The sequence below is a fragment of the Rhinatrema bivittatum genome, chromosome 2, assembly GCF_901001135.1.
Source record: "Rhinatrema bivittatum chromosome 2, aRhiBiv1.1, whole genome shotgun sequence".
In the NCBI taxonomy this organism is placed as follows: domain Eukaryota; kingdom Metazoa; phylum Chordata; class Amphibia; order Gymnophiona; family Rhinatrematidae; genus Rhinatrema; species Rhinatrema bivittatum.
Genome location: NC_042616.1, coordinates 720877614 through 720893235, shown reverse-complemented (window position 1 = coordinate 720893235; position 15622 = coordinate 720877614). Strand labels below are relative to the sequence as shown.

At 42.2% G+C, this 15622-nt stretch overlaps 1 protein-coding gene across 4 annotated transcripts in view; it reads left to right on the top strand.

Annotated features, from left to right (window-relative positions):
- The window catches only part of RNF19A (ring finger protein 19A, RBR E3 ubiquitin protein ligase), a 217993-nt gene extending 204087 nt beyond the window's left edge, over positions 1–13906 (top strand). For all 4 annotated transcript variants that reach the window (XM_029591803.1, XM_029591801.1, XM_029591802.1 and 1 more), the window contains 2 exons: positions 10858–11001; positions 11599–13906. In XM_029591803.1, coding sequence (XP_029447663.1) covers positions 10858–11001; positions 11599–12286 — 832 coding nt within the window. In that variant the 3' untranslated portion in view covers positions 12287–13906. The remainder of the gene's footprint in view (positions 1–10857; positions 11002–11598) is intronic.
- Positions 13907–15622: the final 1716 nt, after the last annotated feature.

Here is a 15622-nt window from a genome sequence, read left to right as displayed (position 1 = left end):
GAGGCAGAGAAGCCAACCTCATTATGACGTATTTGTGTGACTTAGTGCTTGTTTATATACAGAAGTGATGGGAACAATTCTGAGTCAAGCTGTTGGACTAGGAACAGGGAAAGGCTTGACCGAAAAGCCATGTCTTGAGTTTCTTTTTAAAAGTTAGGAGACAGGTTTCCTGCCTGAGGTCCGGGGCCATGGCGTTCCAGATGGAGGGACCTATTGTTGAGAATGCCCGGTCTCTGATGTTTGAGTGGTGCACCACTTTGATTGAAGGAACGTGTAAGGATCCCTTGTAGGCTTCCCTTAAGGGTCTGGCCGTAGAGTGAAGTTTGAGCGGGTGTAGCAGATCGAGAGGCGTCTGATGGTGAATGCATTTGTGAATAATTGTAAGTGATTTATGGAGAATCCTAAAGTTTACTGGAAGCCGGTGAAGATCTTTTAACATAGGAAAGATGTGCTCTCTCCAATTAGTATTCGTCAGAATTCTCGCTGCCGCATTTTGGAGCAGCTGGAGGGGTTTTATTGTAGTAGCAGGAAGACCTTGCAAGATGGAATTGCAATAATCGACCTTGGAGAACAGAATGGCTTGGAGAACAGATCTGAAATCATGATGGAAAAGAAGAGGCTTGAGTTTTTTGAGTACGTGTAGCTTGTAGAAGCACTCCTTCGTAGTATGGTTTATAAATTTCTTTAGGCTCAGGTGACTATCTATTATGACTCCAAGGTCTCTTGCATGGGAGATTTGTGTGTTAGCATGCAGCTGTTGATGGAAGGGACTGCCTTCTGGGGTGATGAGCAGGAGTTCTGTCTTGGTAGTGTTAAGCACCAGGTTGAGGCTTGAAAGGTGATGGTTGATCGTTTGCAAGTGAGAATCCCATAGTTTGACTGCTGAATCCAGTGAGTTGAATATGGGGATTAAAATTTGAACATTGTCTGCGTATATGTAGAACTTCAGTTTTAGTTTTGAGAGTAAATGGCAGAGAAAGGGAGTAGGTAAATATTGAACAGAGTGGGCGATGAGGAGGAGCCCTGGGGGACTCCAAATGGGGAGTTAGTGCGAGGAGATTCCTTGTTATTGATTTTTAACCTTGTAGCCTCTGTTGCTAAGGAATGAGTTGAACCATCTGAGGGCGGATCTTGCGATTCCTATGTCTGATAACCGGTTTAGAAGGGTAGTATGATTTACAGTGTAGAAAGCCACAGAGATATCGAGAAGTGCTAGGAGGAAGGACTGTCCTTTGTCAATGCCAATATATACCTGATCTAAGAGTGAGATGAGGGTTTCGGTGTTGTGTTCTTTTCGGAATCCATATTGTGACGGATGTAGAATATTATGTTAATCCTTAACCAGGAAGAATTACTCTGGGGATGTTTCTATTCAAAGCTACTGATAGCATATAAAACAGTTTAAGTAGGCTTAACTGAGCAATGAGAAAATGACTGGTGGTTCCAAATGAAGTGAAGGAGTAGACTGGTGGTTAGAACAGTAGGCTATGAACCAGAGAAGCAAGGGTTCAAATTCTGATGACACTTCTTGTGACCTTGGGCCAAGTAACTTAGCCCTCTATTGCTTCAGGTAAAACTTAGGAGGTAATTTTCCAAAGAATTTACACACAAAAAAAGGCTTTTGAAAATTGCTAGTTTTACATGTGTAACTCCTTTGAAAATTCACTCCAAAGGGCTGAATTTTCAAAAGGTATTATGTGTGTAACTAGACTATTGAAAATAGCTATGAGATATGCTACCTTTGTGTGCATACCCCCTTTGAAAATTCACCCTTAGGCTCTAAGTCACTAAGGAAAGGAAATACCTACAGTATCTAAATGTAAACCACTTTGAAATGTCATGAAAAGCGTAATATAAATTTAAAGAAAAACCACCAATGATCCATCAAGCCAGTATCCTGTTTCCAGTGGTGGCAATCCAGGTCACAAGTACCTGGCAGGATCCAAATAGAACATAGATTCCATAATGCTTACACTTGGGGATAAGCAGTGGCTTTCCCCATGTCTACATGGTTAATTACTGTTTATGGACTTTTCCTCCAGGAATTTGTCCAAACCATTTTTAAACCAATCTACACTAACTGCTTTTACCATATCCTTTGGCAGTGAATTCCAAAATTTAATTGTGCATTGAGTGAAAATAAATTTCCTCTGATTTGTTTTAAATGTGCTACTTATTAACTTCATATAATGTCCCCAGTTGTAAGGAATGAGGTAGGCGAGAATAAGGTAAAAAGTAAAATAATGTTTATTGATATACAATCTTAACAATTCCAAGTGTTAAAGGTATACAGTTCTAAGCACTAAAATATACAGCTCTAAGCACTAAAATATACAGTTCTAAGCATGTACAGTTCCAAGCATTAAAAATATTGCTAAGCATATACATCTGTATCCGTGCACAATATTTCAGCCAATACTCACAACACCCTTTTCATCAGCCTGCCTGAGAGAGAGCCCACCACAGGCAAAAGGGGTCCAGTCACTTTGTACGTCTACAAAGGACACGCAGCACTTTGCATGCCAGCAAAGTGAAAGTAAGTTTCTCGCTCTCCCCGTTTTTCAGCCATAGCTGTTTGTCTTTTATAGCCAAACAAGTGTGCGTGCCAAAACTAGACTGTGTGTTTGTGGGACAGGATTACTCACTATCCTTGCCAGCAGTCCCTGTCTAAACAATATCCAGACTCAAGGATGGATGGTCAGGTCATCTTTTCTCCAGGCCGAATGTCAGTGCTGCAGCTGATTCTGCAGTTTCCCTTACACACCAGTCTTTGTATTTTTGAAAGAGTGAATCACTTTGCATTTACCCATTCCACTCCACTCATGATTTTATAGACTTCTCATATCTCCCCTCAGGTGTCTCTTTTCCAAGCTGATGAACCCTAACTCATTAGCCTTTAGCCATCCCCTTTATCATTTTTGGTCATCCTTTTCTGTATCTTTAATAGTCCTAACTATATCTTTTTTGGATTAGGTTAGGAACAGTTACACCATTGTGTAATAAAGGTATTATGTTTTTTTATTCTCCAATTGTTTCCTAATAATTTCTAACATTGTTTGCTTTTTTTGACCACTGCTCCACACTGAACTCAGAATTTCAACATATGCCTAGATCCTTTTCCTGGGTGGTGACTCCTAATATGGAACCTAATATTGTATAATTTGTCCATATTAAATTTTATTCACCATTTGGATAATCAATCTCCCAGTCTCTTAAAAGGTCCTCCTGAAATTCCTCACAATTTGCTAGTCATTTAATAAATTGGAATAGTTTACTGTTGCTGCAAATTTTATCACCTCATTCATTGATCCCTTTTCCAGATCATTTATACATATATTGAAAAGCAGATGTCCTGGTACAGATCTCTGACATAACCTACTATTTACATTACTCCAATGAGAAACCTGACCATTTAACCAGTTTGCAATCCACAATAGCACATTTCTTCCTATCTAATGACTTTTTAACTTTCTAAGGAGTCTCTCATGAGAGTCTTTGTCAAATGCTTTCTGAAAAACTACATACATTATATCGACCTGCCTTTCATTATCCACATATTCATTAACCCCTTCAAAAAAGTTGGCTTATTGGTGAGGCAAGACTTCCCTTAGGTAAATCTATGATGGCTGTATCCCATTAAACAATCTTTCTATCTTTTCAGTACATTTGATTTTTAGTTTCTATGATTTTCTCACTACTGACATCATACTCCACAGTCTAATGTCCTGGATCACCCCTAGAGCCCTTTCTAAGAACATAAGAAATTGCCATACTGAGTCAGACCAAGGGTCCATCAAGCCCAGCATCCTGTTTCCAACAGTGGCCAATCCAGGCTACAAGTACCTGGCAAGTACCCAAACACTAAGTAGATCCCATGCTACTGATGCCAGTAATAGCAGTGGCTATTACCTAAGTCAACTTGATTAATAGCAGGTAATGGACTTCTCTTCCAAGAACTTATCCAACTCTTTTTTTAAACCCAGCTACACTAACTGCACTAACCACATCTCCTGGCAACAAGTTCCACAGTTTAATTGTGCGTTGAGTGAAAAAGAATTTTCTCCGATTAGTGGTAAAGGTGCTACATGCTAACTTCATGAAGTGCCTTCTAGTCCTATTATCTGAAAGAGTAAATAACCGATTCACATCTACCCATTCTAGACCTCTCGTTATTTTAAACACCTCTATCATATCCCCCCTCAGCCATCTCTTCTGCAAGCTGAACAGCTCTAACCTCTTTAGCCTTTCCTCATAGGGGAGTGTTCCATCCCCTTTATCATTTTAATCGTTCTCCTCTGTACCTTCTCCAGTGTAGCTATATCTTTTTTGAGATGTGGTCACCAGAATTGTACACATTTCCTAGCGTGTAGCAGATGGACTCAGGGCCAATAGTGTGCTCCTGATAGCAGTTGGAGCTGGAGTCAGATTTCAATCTGACGTCAGCACTACATATACCCATGCAGGAAGCACTGCTCTTCAGTATTTCTCAGTCTCCTTAGCAGTTTGGGACTATAGGCATGCTTGCACAGCGTTAGAAAATCCAAACCAAAGAAGAAAATTCCAAAATACAGAAGAAATAATCATACCTCTATAGTCGAGCCCTGCTCTCCTGCGGTGATACCTAAGGGTCCCTCTCCCAGTCAAGAATTCCTGAGGTGATTTCCGAGATCCCTCAGAGGTAAGCCTCTGTCCGACAGCCGGTTTCTGGCATGGACTTAGTCCCCAGGAGGGAGCGGCTGAGAGGCAGCAGGTGCAAGACCGAGCGCGGCGGTGAAGGTATTTTCCCTCTCCCCCCACAGCCGGAGAACGCCCGGCATGAGACCGGGAAGCGCCGAGACAAGGTAAAATAGTAAGTCTCTGGTCTCCGAGGCTCGGATAGCCGCACAGATCGCCCGTCAGCACCTGTCCCATTGGGTTGAGCAGCCCCTTCCAGGCTAGACCCCGATCCGGCTCGGGGGTCCTCCCACATGCAGACCTTCCGGGGGGGTCGCCATCTTAATTGCGTGCTCGCCGGCACCATTTCCCCCCCTTGATCGCTGTACTGTCTGCCTAACTGAGCCGGGCGCATAACGTAGTTGTGCGCACAGCGAGGCGCGCGCATGAGGGTGCCGGGCGCACAGCACCACGCTCAACAGCACCGGGCACGCATCCCCGTAAGCGCACAGACCAGCCTCACGCAAAGCCTGACACAAACCATAGCACCACCGGCCAAGAAAACCAAAGCACAAGCCCTCTGCCCAGCCTGCCACATAAGAGCTGCGCAGCATGAAGAGGCTACTGCCCTGTGCCTTCAGTGCAAGACTGCTCTGGGAGAACCAGGGCAAGGTCCCCCCCAGCCAGTACAGGAGTCCGGATCCACTGATAGTACCCCGGACCTCTCTATCCCCAGCTCGGCCCTCCAGACGGGGCCCTCTGAGAACGTCGCTGGGTTCAATATAGACCCAGGAACCTTTTCCTGGGTGGAATTCTTTAAAGGTCTGCAAACCTTTGTCCAGCACAATCGGCACCACCGATGCCACAGCCTCCACTAGAGGACCCTAACCTCCCAGGCCCTTCTCGGCCTCCCAGAGACGTGCCTCCTCCAGTCAAAAGCCTAACCTCAGGCAACAGGAACACCTTGGAGGAAGACCAAGACTCCCTGGAGGAAGGGGAAATCCCTCCAGGAACGGAACCATACCGAGCCATGATGCGTTTCTTCTCCAAAGACGAACTACCAGACCTCGTGTCTGGGAGTCTGAGGAAGCTGGCTATCCCAGACACAAGTGCCTCAGTGGAGTCAAAGATGAACCCTCTTCTGGTCGGGCTCTGTCGGGCCTCACGCCATTTCCCATTGCTGCAAGCCGTACAACAGCTGATCGACCTGGAATGGAATGCCCCGGAGGCCAGTTTCAAGGGAGGACAGACCCTAGACGCCCTATACCCACTAGAACCCTCAGCCAAAGATCTCCTGGGGTTCCCCAAATTGGATGCCATGGTCTGCGTAGTCACACAGCGCACCACCATTCCAGTCAAAGGAGGAACGACACTCAAGGATGCCCAAGACAGACGTCAGGAGTCCATCCTTAAACAGTCATTTGAGGCAGCAGCTATGTCACTGCAGATCACTGCCTGCTGTGCCGTGGTGACACGTGCATGCTTGTCACAGGCCAGGAACATAACCACGCCCGTCGAAACATTTAGAACCAGCAATATCCTTCCTCACGGATGTGACCTCCGATCTGGTACGAACTTCAGCCAGGGGAATCTCATCCATTGTGGCAGCCAGAAGGCAACTCTGGCTCCGAAGTTGGTCAGCCGACGTGACGTCCAGGACGAAACTCATGAGAATGCCGTTTAAAGGAACCCTTCTGTTCGGCAGCGAACTGGAGAAGTTAGCCGACAAATGGGGCAAATCTCCAGTACCTCTGTTACCGGAGGACAAGATCAAGAGAAGCCAACGCCCCTCTCCCCGGACATCCAGGGGCAGAGGATCACAGCATTTCAGACTGTACATGAATACATACCATGCACCTCGCCCCGCAGGCAGGGCCAATCCTTTCGGAACAAACACAACAAGAGGGGAGCCGGCTCAGGTCCAAGCCCCAGCTGCATCCCACAATGAGAATCAACAGACCCATCCACAGGAAGAAGCCATAGGGGGCAGGCTTGCCCGATTCTATCAAAGATGGGTCGAGATAACGTTGGACAAGTGGGTCCTAACCATCATTCGAGAGGGATACTTTCTGGACTTCCACAGCATCCCCCCAGACAAATTTGTGAAATCTCCTTGCCATTCCCCTTCCAAGAGGACGGCAGTGAAAACCCCACTAACCAAATTACTCGCCTTAAAGGCTATAACGCCAGTTCCCATGCACCAGTGAAATACTGGACACTATTCCATCTATTATATCGCCCCCAAGAAAGAGGGAGCATACCGGCCCATATTGGACCTCAAGTCGGTCAACCGCTACCTGAGGGTACCACACTTCCGCATGGAAACCCTATGCTCGGTCATAAGGGCGGTACAGCCGGAAGAATTTCTGACTTCCCTGGACCTGTCAGAAGCCTTATTTGCACATCCCGGTTCATAACTGTCATCAGCGCTTCCTAGGCTTCGTGGTCCTGGACCATCACTAACAGTTCCGAGTGCTACCCTTCGGGCTAGCTGCAGCCCCTCGGACGTTCATTAAAATCATGGTCGTAGTGGCGGCGACACTGAGAAAAGAAGGAATCCTCATTCACCCATATCTGGATGATTGGCTGAACAGGGCAAAATCCCCAGAGGAAAGTCATCAGACGACCCCCAGAGTCAAGAACCTCCTGGAGAACCTCAGATGGGTCGTCAACGCATTCAAGAGCTGTCTGCACCCCTCCCAATCTCTGGAATACCTGGGAGTCCGGTTCGACATCCAACAGGGCAAGGTCATTCTTCCCCCTACAAGGAGAAGGAAATTGATGGACTAGTTGAGAAAACTGTTGAATGATGCTCACCCCATGGTATGGGACTACCTACAAGTCCTCGGACTCATGACATCAACCCTAGAAGTTGTACCATGGGCAAGGGCCCACATACGACCACTACAACGCTCCCTACTGTCACAATGGAACCCGATGTCCCAGGACTACACCATCCGCCTCCAGTTGCCGGTGGAGGTATGGACCCAGCTCCTATGGTGGCTACAAGAAGGCCATCTGAGCAAGGGAGTAAGACTATTCCCACTGACCTGGCCCTTGGTCACCACGGATGCGAGCCTGAGAGAGTGGGGAGCCCACTGTCAGGAACTGACAGCCCAGGGGCAAGGAAGAGTTGGGATGGAACATCAAATGACTGGAAGCCCGGGCAGTCAGACTAGTCTGCCTACGATTCAGTCACAGACTCCGAGGAGAAGCTGTCAGTCATGTCAGACAACGTCAAAACAGTGGCCTACATCAACCGCCAGGGAGGAACCAGAAGCCATCAGATGTCCATGGAGATAGACCCCCTAATGACGAGGGCGGAAACAAACCCGCCCACATTGCGGGAAAAGACAACGTCACTGCAGATTACCTCAGCAGAGAAAGTCTAGACCCAGGGGAATGGAGGCTGTCAATCCACAGCCTTCCAGTTGATAATAGACTGCTAGGGAACCCTGGCAACCCGGTCCAACGCCCAAGTTCCCAAGTTCTTCAGTCTCAGACGAGACCCACAATCCCAGGGGATCGATGCCCTCATCCAAAACTGGCCACAGGAAGACCTGCTGTACACTTTTCCTCCATGGTCACTACTGGGCGGGATCTTTTGCAAGATAGAACACCACAGGGGGCTAGTACTTCTAGTGGCCCCGAACTGGCCAAGAAGGCCGTGGTACACAGACATGCGAAGACTTCTGGTGAGGAACCCCCTGTGTCTATCTCCACATGGACCTGCTCCAGCAAGGACCAATCCTCCACGAAGACCCAACTCGATTCTCTCTTACGGTCTGGCCATTGAGAGGTCTCACCTGAAGAAGAGCGGATACTTGAGGGCAGCAATTGACACTTTGCTCCGAGCACGCAATTTTTCCACATCCTTAACTTATATACGAATATGGAGAATATTTGAAGCCTGGTGTGAAGACCGCGACATACTTCTGCGGACAGTCAAAATTCCCAAGATCCTGGAATTCCTGCAGGACGGCCTGAAGAAGGGGTTGTCTCTCAACTCCATCAAGGTTCAACTGGCCCCGTCCAGACGTCTCCCGCTTCCTGAGAGGGGTCAAGCAAATCCGACCACCACTAAAGTGGCCGGTACCCCTATGGAATCTCAATCTAGTACTCGACTTCCTAGCGGGAGCTTCCTTCAAACCTACACATTGTCTGTCCCTATGGCTCCTGACCTTGAAGACTGCATTCCTAGTGGCAATATGTTCAGCCCATCGCATCTCCGAACTTCAAGCACTATCCTGCCGGGAACCGTTCCTCAGATTCACACCGGGAACCATACAGCTACGCACTGTCCCCTCCTTCCTTCCAAAGACTAAAGAGGTTAGGACTTTTCAGCTTGGAGAAGAGACGGCTGAGGGGGGATATGATAGAGATGTTTAAAATCATGCGAGGTCTAGAACGGGTAGATTTGAATCGGTTATTTACTCTTTCGGATAGTAGAAAGACTAGGGGGCACTCCATGAAGTTAGCATGGGGCACATTTAAAACTAATCGGAGAAAGTTCTTTTTTACTCAATGCACAATTAAACTCTGGAATTTGTTGCCAGAGGATGTGGTTAGTGCAGTTAGTATAGCTGTGTTTAAAAAAGGATTGGATAAGTTCTTGGAGAAGTCCATTACCTGCTATTAAGTTCACTTAGAGAATAGCCACTGCCATTAGCAATGGTAACATGGAATAGACTTAGTTTTTGGGTACTTGCCAGGTTCTTATGGCCTGGATTGGCCACTGTTGGAAACAGGATGCTGGGCTTGATGGACCCTTGGTCTGACCCTGTATGGCATTTTATTATGTTCTTATGTTCTCCATTTGAACTTATTGTTGGCAAAAAATTCTTAACATGAAAAGTACTATTTTTAATAGCAGTAACCTCAGCCTGTAGAGTAAGTGAACTCCAGGCTTCAGTGTTACAAACATCTTATACACAGATTTTTAAAAACAGTTACAAAAGTTGACCATAAGTTTTTACTAAAAAGTTTCTCAGTTCCATCTGAATTAAGCCATAGTACTGCCCACATTCTTTCCAATGCCTCACTCTAACAAGGCAGTGCATGCTTGCCATATTTTAGACTGTAGAAGAGCTATACAATTTTTTTTTTTTTACATAGAAGGAACAAAGCTGTACATATCTTATGATCTGAATAAACAAGAAACAATTTCCACCTGGTTTCATATTATTGCTTATTGCTACAACAATGCAGATTTTCACTTTCACAATATGATCAAAGGTCATCACATCTGAGCAACTGCAGCTTCTGTAGCTCCTCTGTGCTCTGCCTAAGAAATATGCAAAGTAGCTACATGGATCTCTATTTCACACTCTTGTCAAACATTACTGTCTGGAATATTCCCACTGAGACCGTAGCTTTGGCTGAGTAGTATTCAAAAACCTGTTTAACTAATAGCTTCATTCTCCCTTCATTGTCTCTTCAGTTAGGTTGTATGTACTTCTGCTACAACTAATTAAAATCATGCTTCAGCTTCCCTCCCCAGAATTGAAACTGAAGAGCATAAGAACATGCCATACTGGGTCAGACCAAGGATCGATCAAGCCCAGTATCTTATTTCCAACAGTGGCCATCCCAGGTCACAAGTACCTGGCAAGATCCCAACCAATAAATATAGTAGATCCCATACTGCTATTGTGCAGTGATAAGTAGTGGCTAATCCCAAAGGAAGTAATTTTAAAAGGTATTACATGTGTAAATGTAAAATATAACAATTTTTAAAAAACATGTATGCGGGTAAAGTACATTTGCATGTGAATAGCCTGTGGACAATTCAATGGCATATATTGCAGCAATATTCAAAAGTGCATTTATATATGTAAAACCAAATTTTAAGTGTATAAATGCTTTTTAAAATCAAGCTCCAAGTCTACTTGGGTAATAGTTTATGGAATTCTCCTCCAGGAGCTTCCCTAAACTTTTTTTTAAATCGAGCTATGCAAACTGCTTTAACCAGAGAGCTTAGCTTGTGAAAAGACTGTGGAGAGTCACAAGAAGCAGCTGTGCGGGAATTCCCATGTGTGCTCCAAGACTTTTTTTTTTTTTTTCCTGCGCTCTGAGAGAGCACCTAATCTCAGCACTGTCTGATGACGTCTTCTACTTGTGTGACTGATTTGTCCTGCTATCTGTGGAAAACACTTTAATGCTGATTTTGCATGTTGACAAATACAAATGTAATTTGTTCCCAAGGTTGGAAGTTCAAGCCGATGTGCAGAAAGAGCAGTACAGTCTGAGTGGAGAATCTGGAACAGTGAGTTTGGGAACAGTGAGCGACAATGCCAGTACCAAAGCAATGGCAGGATCCATTCTTAATTCATATACCCCACTGGACAGGTAAGGGCAAGAAACCAGCACAATTACAATGCTTCTCAACCTCTTGGCTTATGTCAAGTATGAGGTCAGAGTATGAGCTGAGAATGGTTCCTCCTTACTCTTATGGCTGAGATTAAGTATGTGTACAACATGGGGGGTTAAGATCTTGCTACCCATCCCCTTTGTCAAATTAGGAGGATTAAACAACTTTTTAACAAAAAAATGAATCTGTTCTCAACAGCAACAACAACAAAAAAAACCCCTTGGACGCTCAGTAAGTAAAATATAAGAGGAATTGTATGCAACCATTGTGGTTTTTATGTCTTAACGTTTTTTACTATAGTCTTTTAGTTTTTGTCTGCTAACATTTATAACTTGTGTAGAAGTTTATTGTAAATATAAGGTGACTGAAGTTTGTAAATGCTTTTCACTTCATTCATCACCACAGTATCAAATTGTATATGATTATGTCAATCCTAATTAATTGTACAGTATCGCAAGATCATATTTGTTTAACTTGAAGCAACTACCACGTCCAGCCATCACATTTTACAGCTAAAGAAAACTTGAATATTTGTACTAAAGATAGATTATTTTTGAATGTGTTTGTTTTTCTAGGGAAGGCAACAGTATGGAAGTACAAGTTGATATTGAGTCAAAGCCTGCTAAGTTCAGACATAATAGTGGGAGTAGCAGTGTGGATGACAGCACCGCACAAAGTCGTGGCAATGGAGGTTCTTCTGCGGCTGGCTTATCAGAAACCAAATGTAATGCCACCAAGTGGTCCAAGGAAACAGCAGGCAAAAAATGTAAAGGGAAACTGAGAAAAAAGAGCAGTATGAAGATAAACGAGACCAGAGAGGACATGGATGCACAGTTGCTGGAGCAACAAAGTACCAACTCGAGTGAATTTGACTCTCCCTCACTAAGTGACAGTATACCATCTGTAGCAGATTCCCACTCTAGTCATTTCTCAGAATTTAGCTGCTCTGACATGGAAAGTATGAAAACCTCTTGCAGCCATAGCTCTAATGATTATCACGCCCGCTTTGTTGCAGTTAGTCCACTGCCAGAGGTAGAAAATGACCGACTGGAAAATTCCCCACACCAAAGTGGAATTACTGTACTTGCTACCTCCACTCTGTGCACAGATGTTCCACAGCTGAGTAACATAGCTGAGGAAAATACTAACAATGGAGTTTCAGCAAATGTAGATGTACATGCTGGTGAAATGCTGAAAGAAGCAAATAACAACCATTCACCACACACTATGGAATTAAACACTGCAATTCAGACAGAAATTTAGACCTTTAACTGCTGCAGTAGCATACTTACCACTAAACCCTGCTTGCAAGAAAAGAGTAAGTTGAAAGTTGGTTAAACTGCAAGTTACTACATGTAATCTGCAGAATTAAGGTTTTAAAATGGATTCAGATCCATTTTATATGTAGTTATGTAGCAGGGTAGAATGTATTTTGGACCTTTTAAATTATGAAAATTGTATAAAGAGAAATGATGATTAAAAGTGGTCAACAGGTATAATCAAAGTTCGTTTTGAATGATCTTTGCCACAAACCCTAGCTCAGCTTCTTGTATATTCAAACAGCAAATTGAATTATAATCTGTAATTGATATATTCCATGCTTTTCTGGAAAAACTGTAGAATTCACTGGGAAATATATTTTAGATGCATTGCATACATTTGTGCTAAAAATGGAACTGAACACTAGTTATGGAAAAACATTTACAATTGATACCCAGTTTATAAAATTAGATTTAATTGTAAAATCATAATTACTATTTTTGGTAAAGACTGGGTAAAGTATTTTATCAAACTAAGGGGCCTATTTGCTAAAGGTTTTCTCTCATTCTGTGTCTATGGGAAAAGTGTTTAGTAAATGACCCCCTAAAGTAGATAATGGAAACATCCTAGGAGCTCAGTTTTGGTACACAGTATTTGTAGAATCATATGGTTTGAGCAGGGTTATGGCAAGTTTTGCACAACCTTGAAAAGAGAAAAGCTGGTCTTGATAAAGAAGGGAGGCTTCACTTTGTAGAAAGAGTAGTGACAGTAAATCTACTTTAGATAGCAAAAAAACACAGATAAATTGAAATTGTAAAATCTAAATATATTGAAGCAGACATATTTAAAGGGCAGATATAGTCCCCTTTCATTAGGGATATGGAACATCCCCATTGATTCTTGGTGCCTTTGGAAAAGACTGGGTTTCAAGTGCCTGGTCATTTAAGGATTTTACTGTATGTTTTCCATAATGTTCTTTTTTGGCCACATGGGACTGTAAAGGAAAATCCTAGACTGTGGTAGATTCTAAATATGTACTTAATATAAAAAATAGATAATTAAAGTATTAGCCTACCAAAGACTCACTCAGGCTTTAGTGGAAAATTTTACATCACATCAGTTTGCAAAACATATGCACATCTCTGATCACAGAATTAAAGCACAGTGCAGAGCTTGCACAGGAGTATGGATTAAAAAATATACAAGAAATGGATACAGAATATGGCTGGCACTTTTCTTTCATTTTTCTTTTGCAAGAAATATAGAACTACAAGCTGAAGTTGGTCAAAGCACTGCACTGTTAAAACGTTTTGCAATCTAATTCACTGAAAATGCAAAAAAAAAAGTGTGAATAAATGGTTAAAATGTTCTGTTTGTCTATTTCTTGTAAGTATTGCCATGATGGTGCTATTGAAAGTTTTGGATTGGTAAAAATAAAATAAAGTTAGAAAATGCCATGGGCTGCAGTCAGGTTCCATGACCTTTCCCCTTTGAATATGCTTACAACACTAGTGCCAGTTATATTACTGGAGAAAGCTTGTTATATTTGTATATTTGCAATCTTAATTTGCTCAACAATATGTGTGTAAACTGCATACCTGAAATAAATGTTTAAGTACTAATTTTTGGTTGTTTTATTTGAGAGAATATTGTAAAATAGGGAGACTAGGCAGATTGTCATTTCATTATATTTATTTCTTTTAATATTCCACTTGTAGTCTGAAGCAGCCAAGCAGTTAAATCAAAAAGGCATACATAATTATCAAGAAGTTGAATGATTCAGCTACATAAGCAGATGAGACTGGTAAATTGGGACCTCATTCCTCACCCACCCTCTTGATATACTTTCATTGGATAAATTGTGCTAGACTAAAGATATAAATATCTGGGAAATTTTGAATTGAGGAAGAACGAGAACAATCAGGAAATAAATGGTACTTGAATAGCAAGATGGTCTATGGTGTACACATGAATTTCATATTTTTAATTTGAACAATTCTGAAGTAATCTGATGCACAAAATTACAAAAATGAATACACAAAACATTTCTAAAATAGATTATAGGTTATGACAATATATTAACTGGAAAATACATGGAGAGCCATGTGTTAGACATAGTTTGTGCCTTGATGAATTTTAATTTCATACAAAAAATTAAATTTCTTGTCATAATTTCAAACTTGTGCCAGGAAAATAAAAAACAAAACAGATCTTATTTGTTCTGTTAACAAGTGTCTGGCAATCTGGACATTTAGAAATTCAAATTAATTACCTGAAAAATTATTATGAAGATAATTTTAGAAACTGAACTCATTTATGCACTGCCTTCTAATTATGATTCTATATTATCTCCTTCCTTGTTTGACTTATATATGATACCTTTGGGGAATTGAATTGCAAACTTTATCATCAAATATTATCTGCATGAGGATGTTATTCAGTTCTGTGACCCTCCAGGTTCTGATGTTTCCTTTACCATACAAAATATAACTGCCTATTTGACAACAATTTAATGGTTAAGAAGAAATTCACTTTATCTCAACCATTAAAAATGTGAAATCCTGTGGGTCAGGAAAGATAGTACAGCTTGCTTATAGACCCTTACATTATGGAATCACATTGCCATTCTAAATAGCCTGCAGGTTAAAACTTTAGGTGTTCATTTTGATGATAATCTAATAATGCTTGGCTATATTTGCTCTATTTATGCCACTTGCTTTGCTTCTTTACATCTAATTAAGAGAGACCATTTCTTCAGAAGAACTAGCTGTGTACACAAATATCTTTCATTTTGGCTAAACTAGACTATTTCTGTGACTTTTATTTCTTGTGATTTCTTTTTTTTAACATTTTTATTTTCTGGGTTTATTATAGATACTTATCTTTTAAACCTGACTAGAGTAGTATTCCATTCTCCTATTGTAATATGTTTATAGGTTCCCAAAAATGTAATCTTTATTTTCTACAGTTAGTCCAGAATGTGGCTGCAAAGGTTGTCATGTGTACTAGATAAAATGAGGGCATTACTACTGCTTCGTGTACCCTCCACTGACTACTGATTATTGGCTTATCTTTAAAATTGCATGTATGGTGTTTAAAGCTTTCTGTCAGCAAGCAGGCATGAATTAGCCATTACACGTGGTAATGTAATCCAACAGCACCAACATGGATCCAGCTCTCAGCTCAGTAAATACCTCAGTCTTTCTTTGTCTGATCTGCCGCACGGATGTGTTCCAGTCTTTCTCTTTGAATTTTTCCACTTGTTGGGATCTGGTGCTCCTATCAGCCTCCATTGCTTTAAAATTTTTGTTCCGAAATGAGACTTTAATTTGAAAAAAT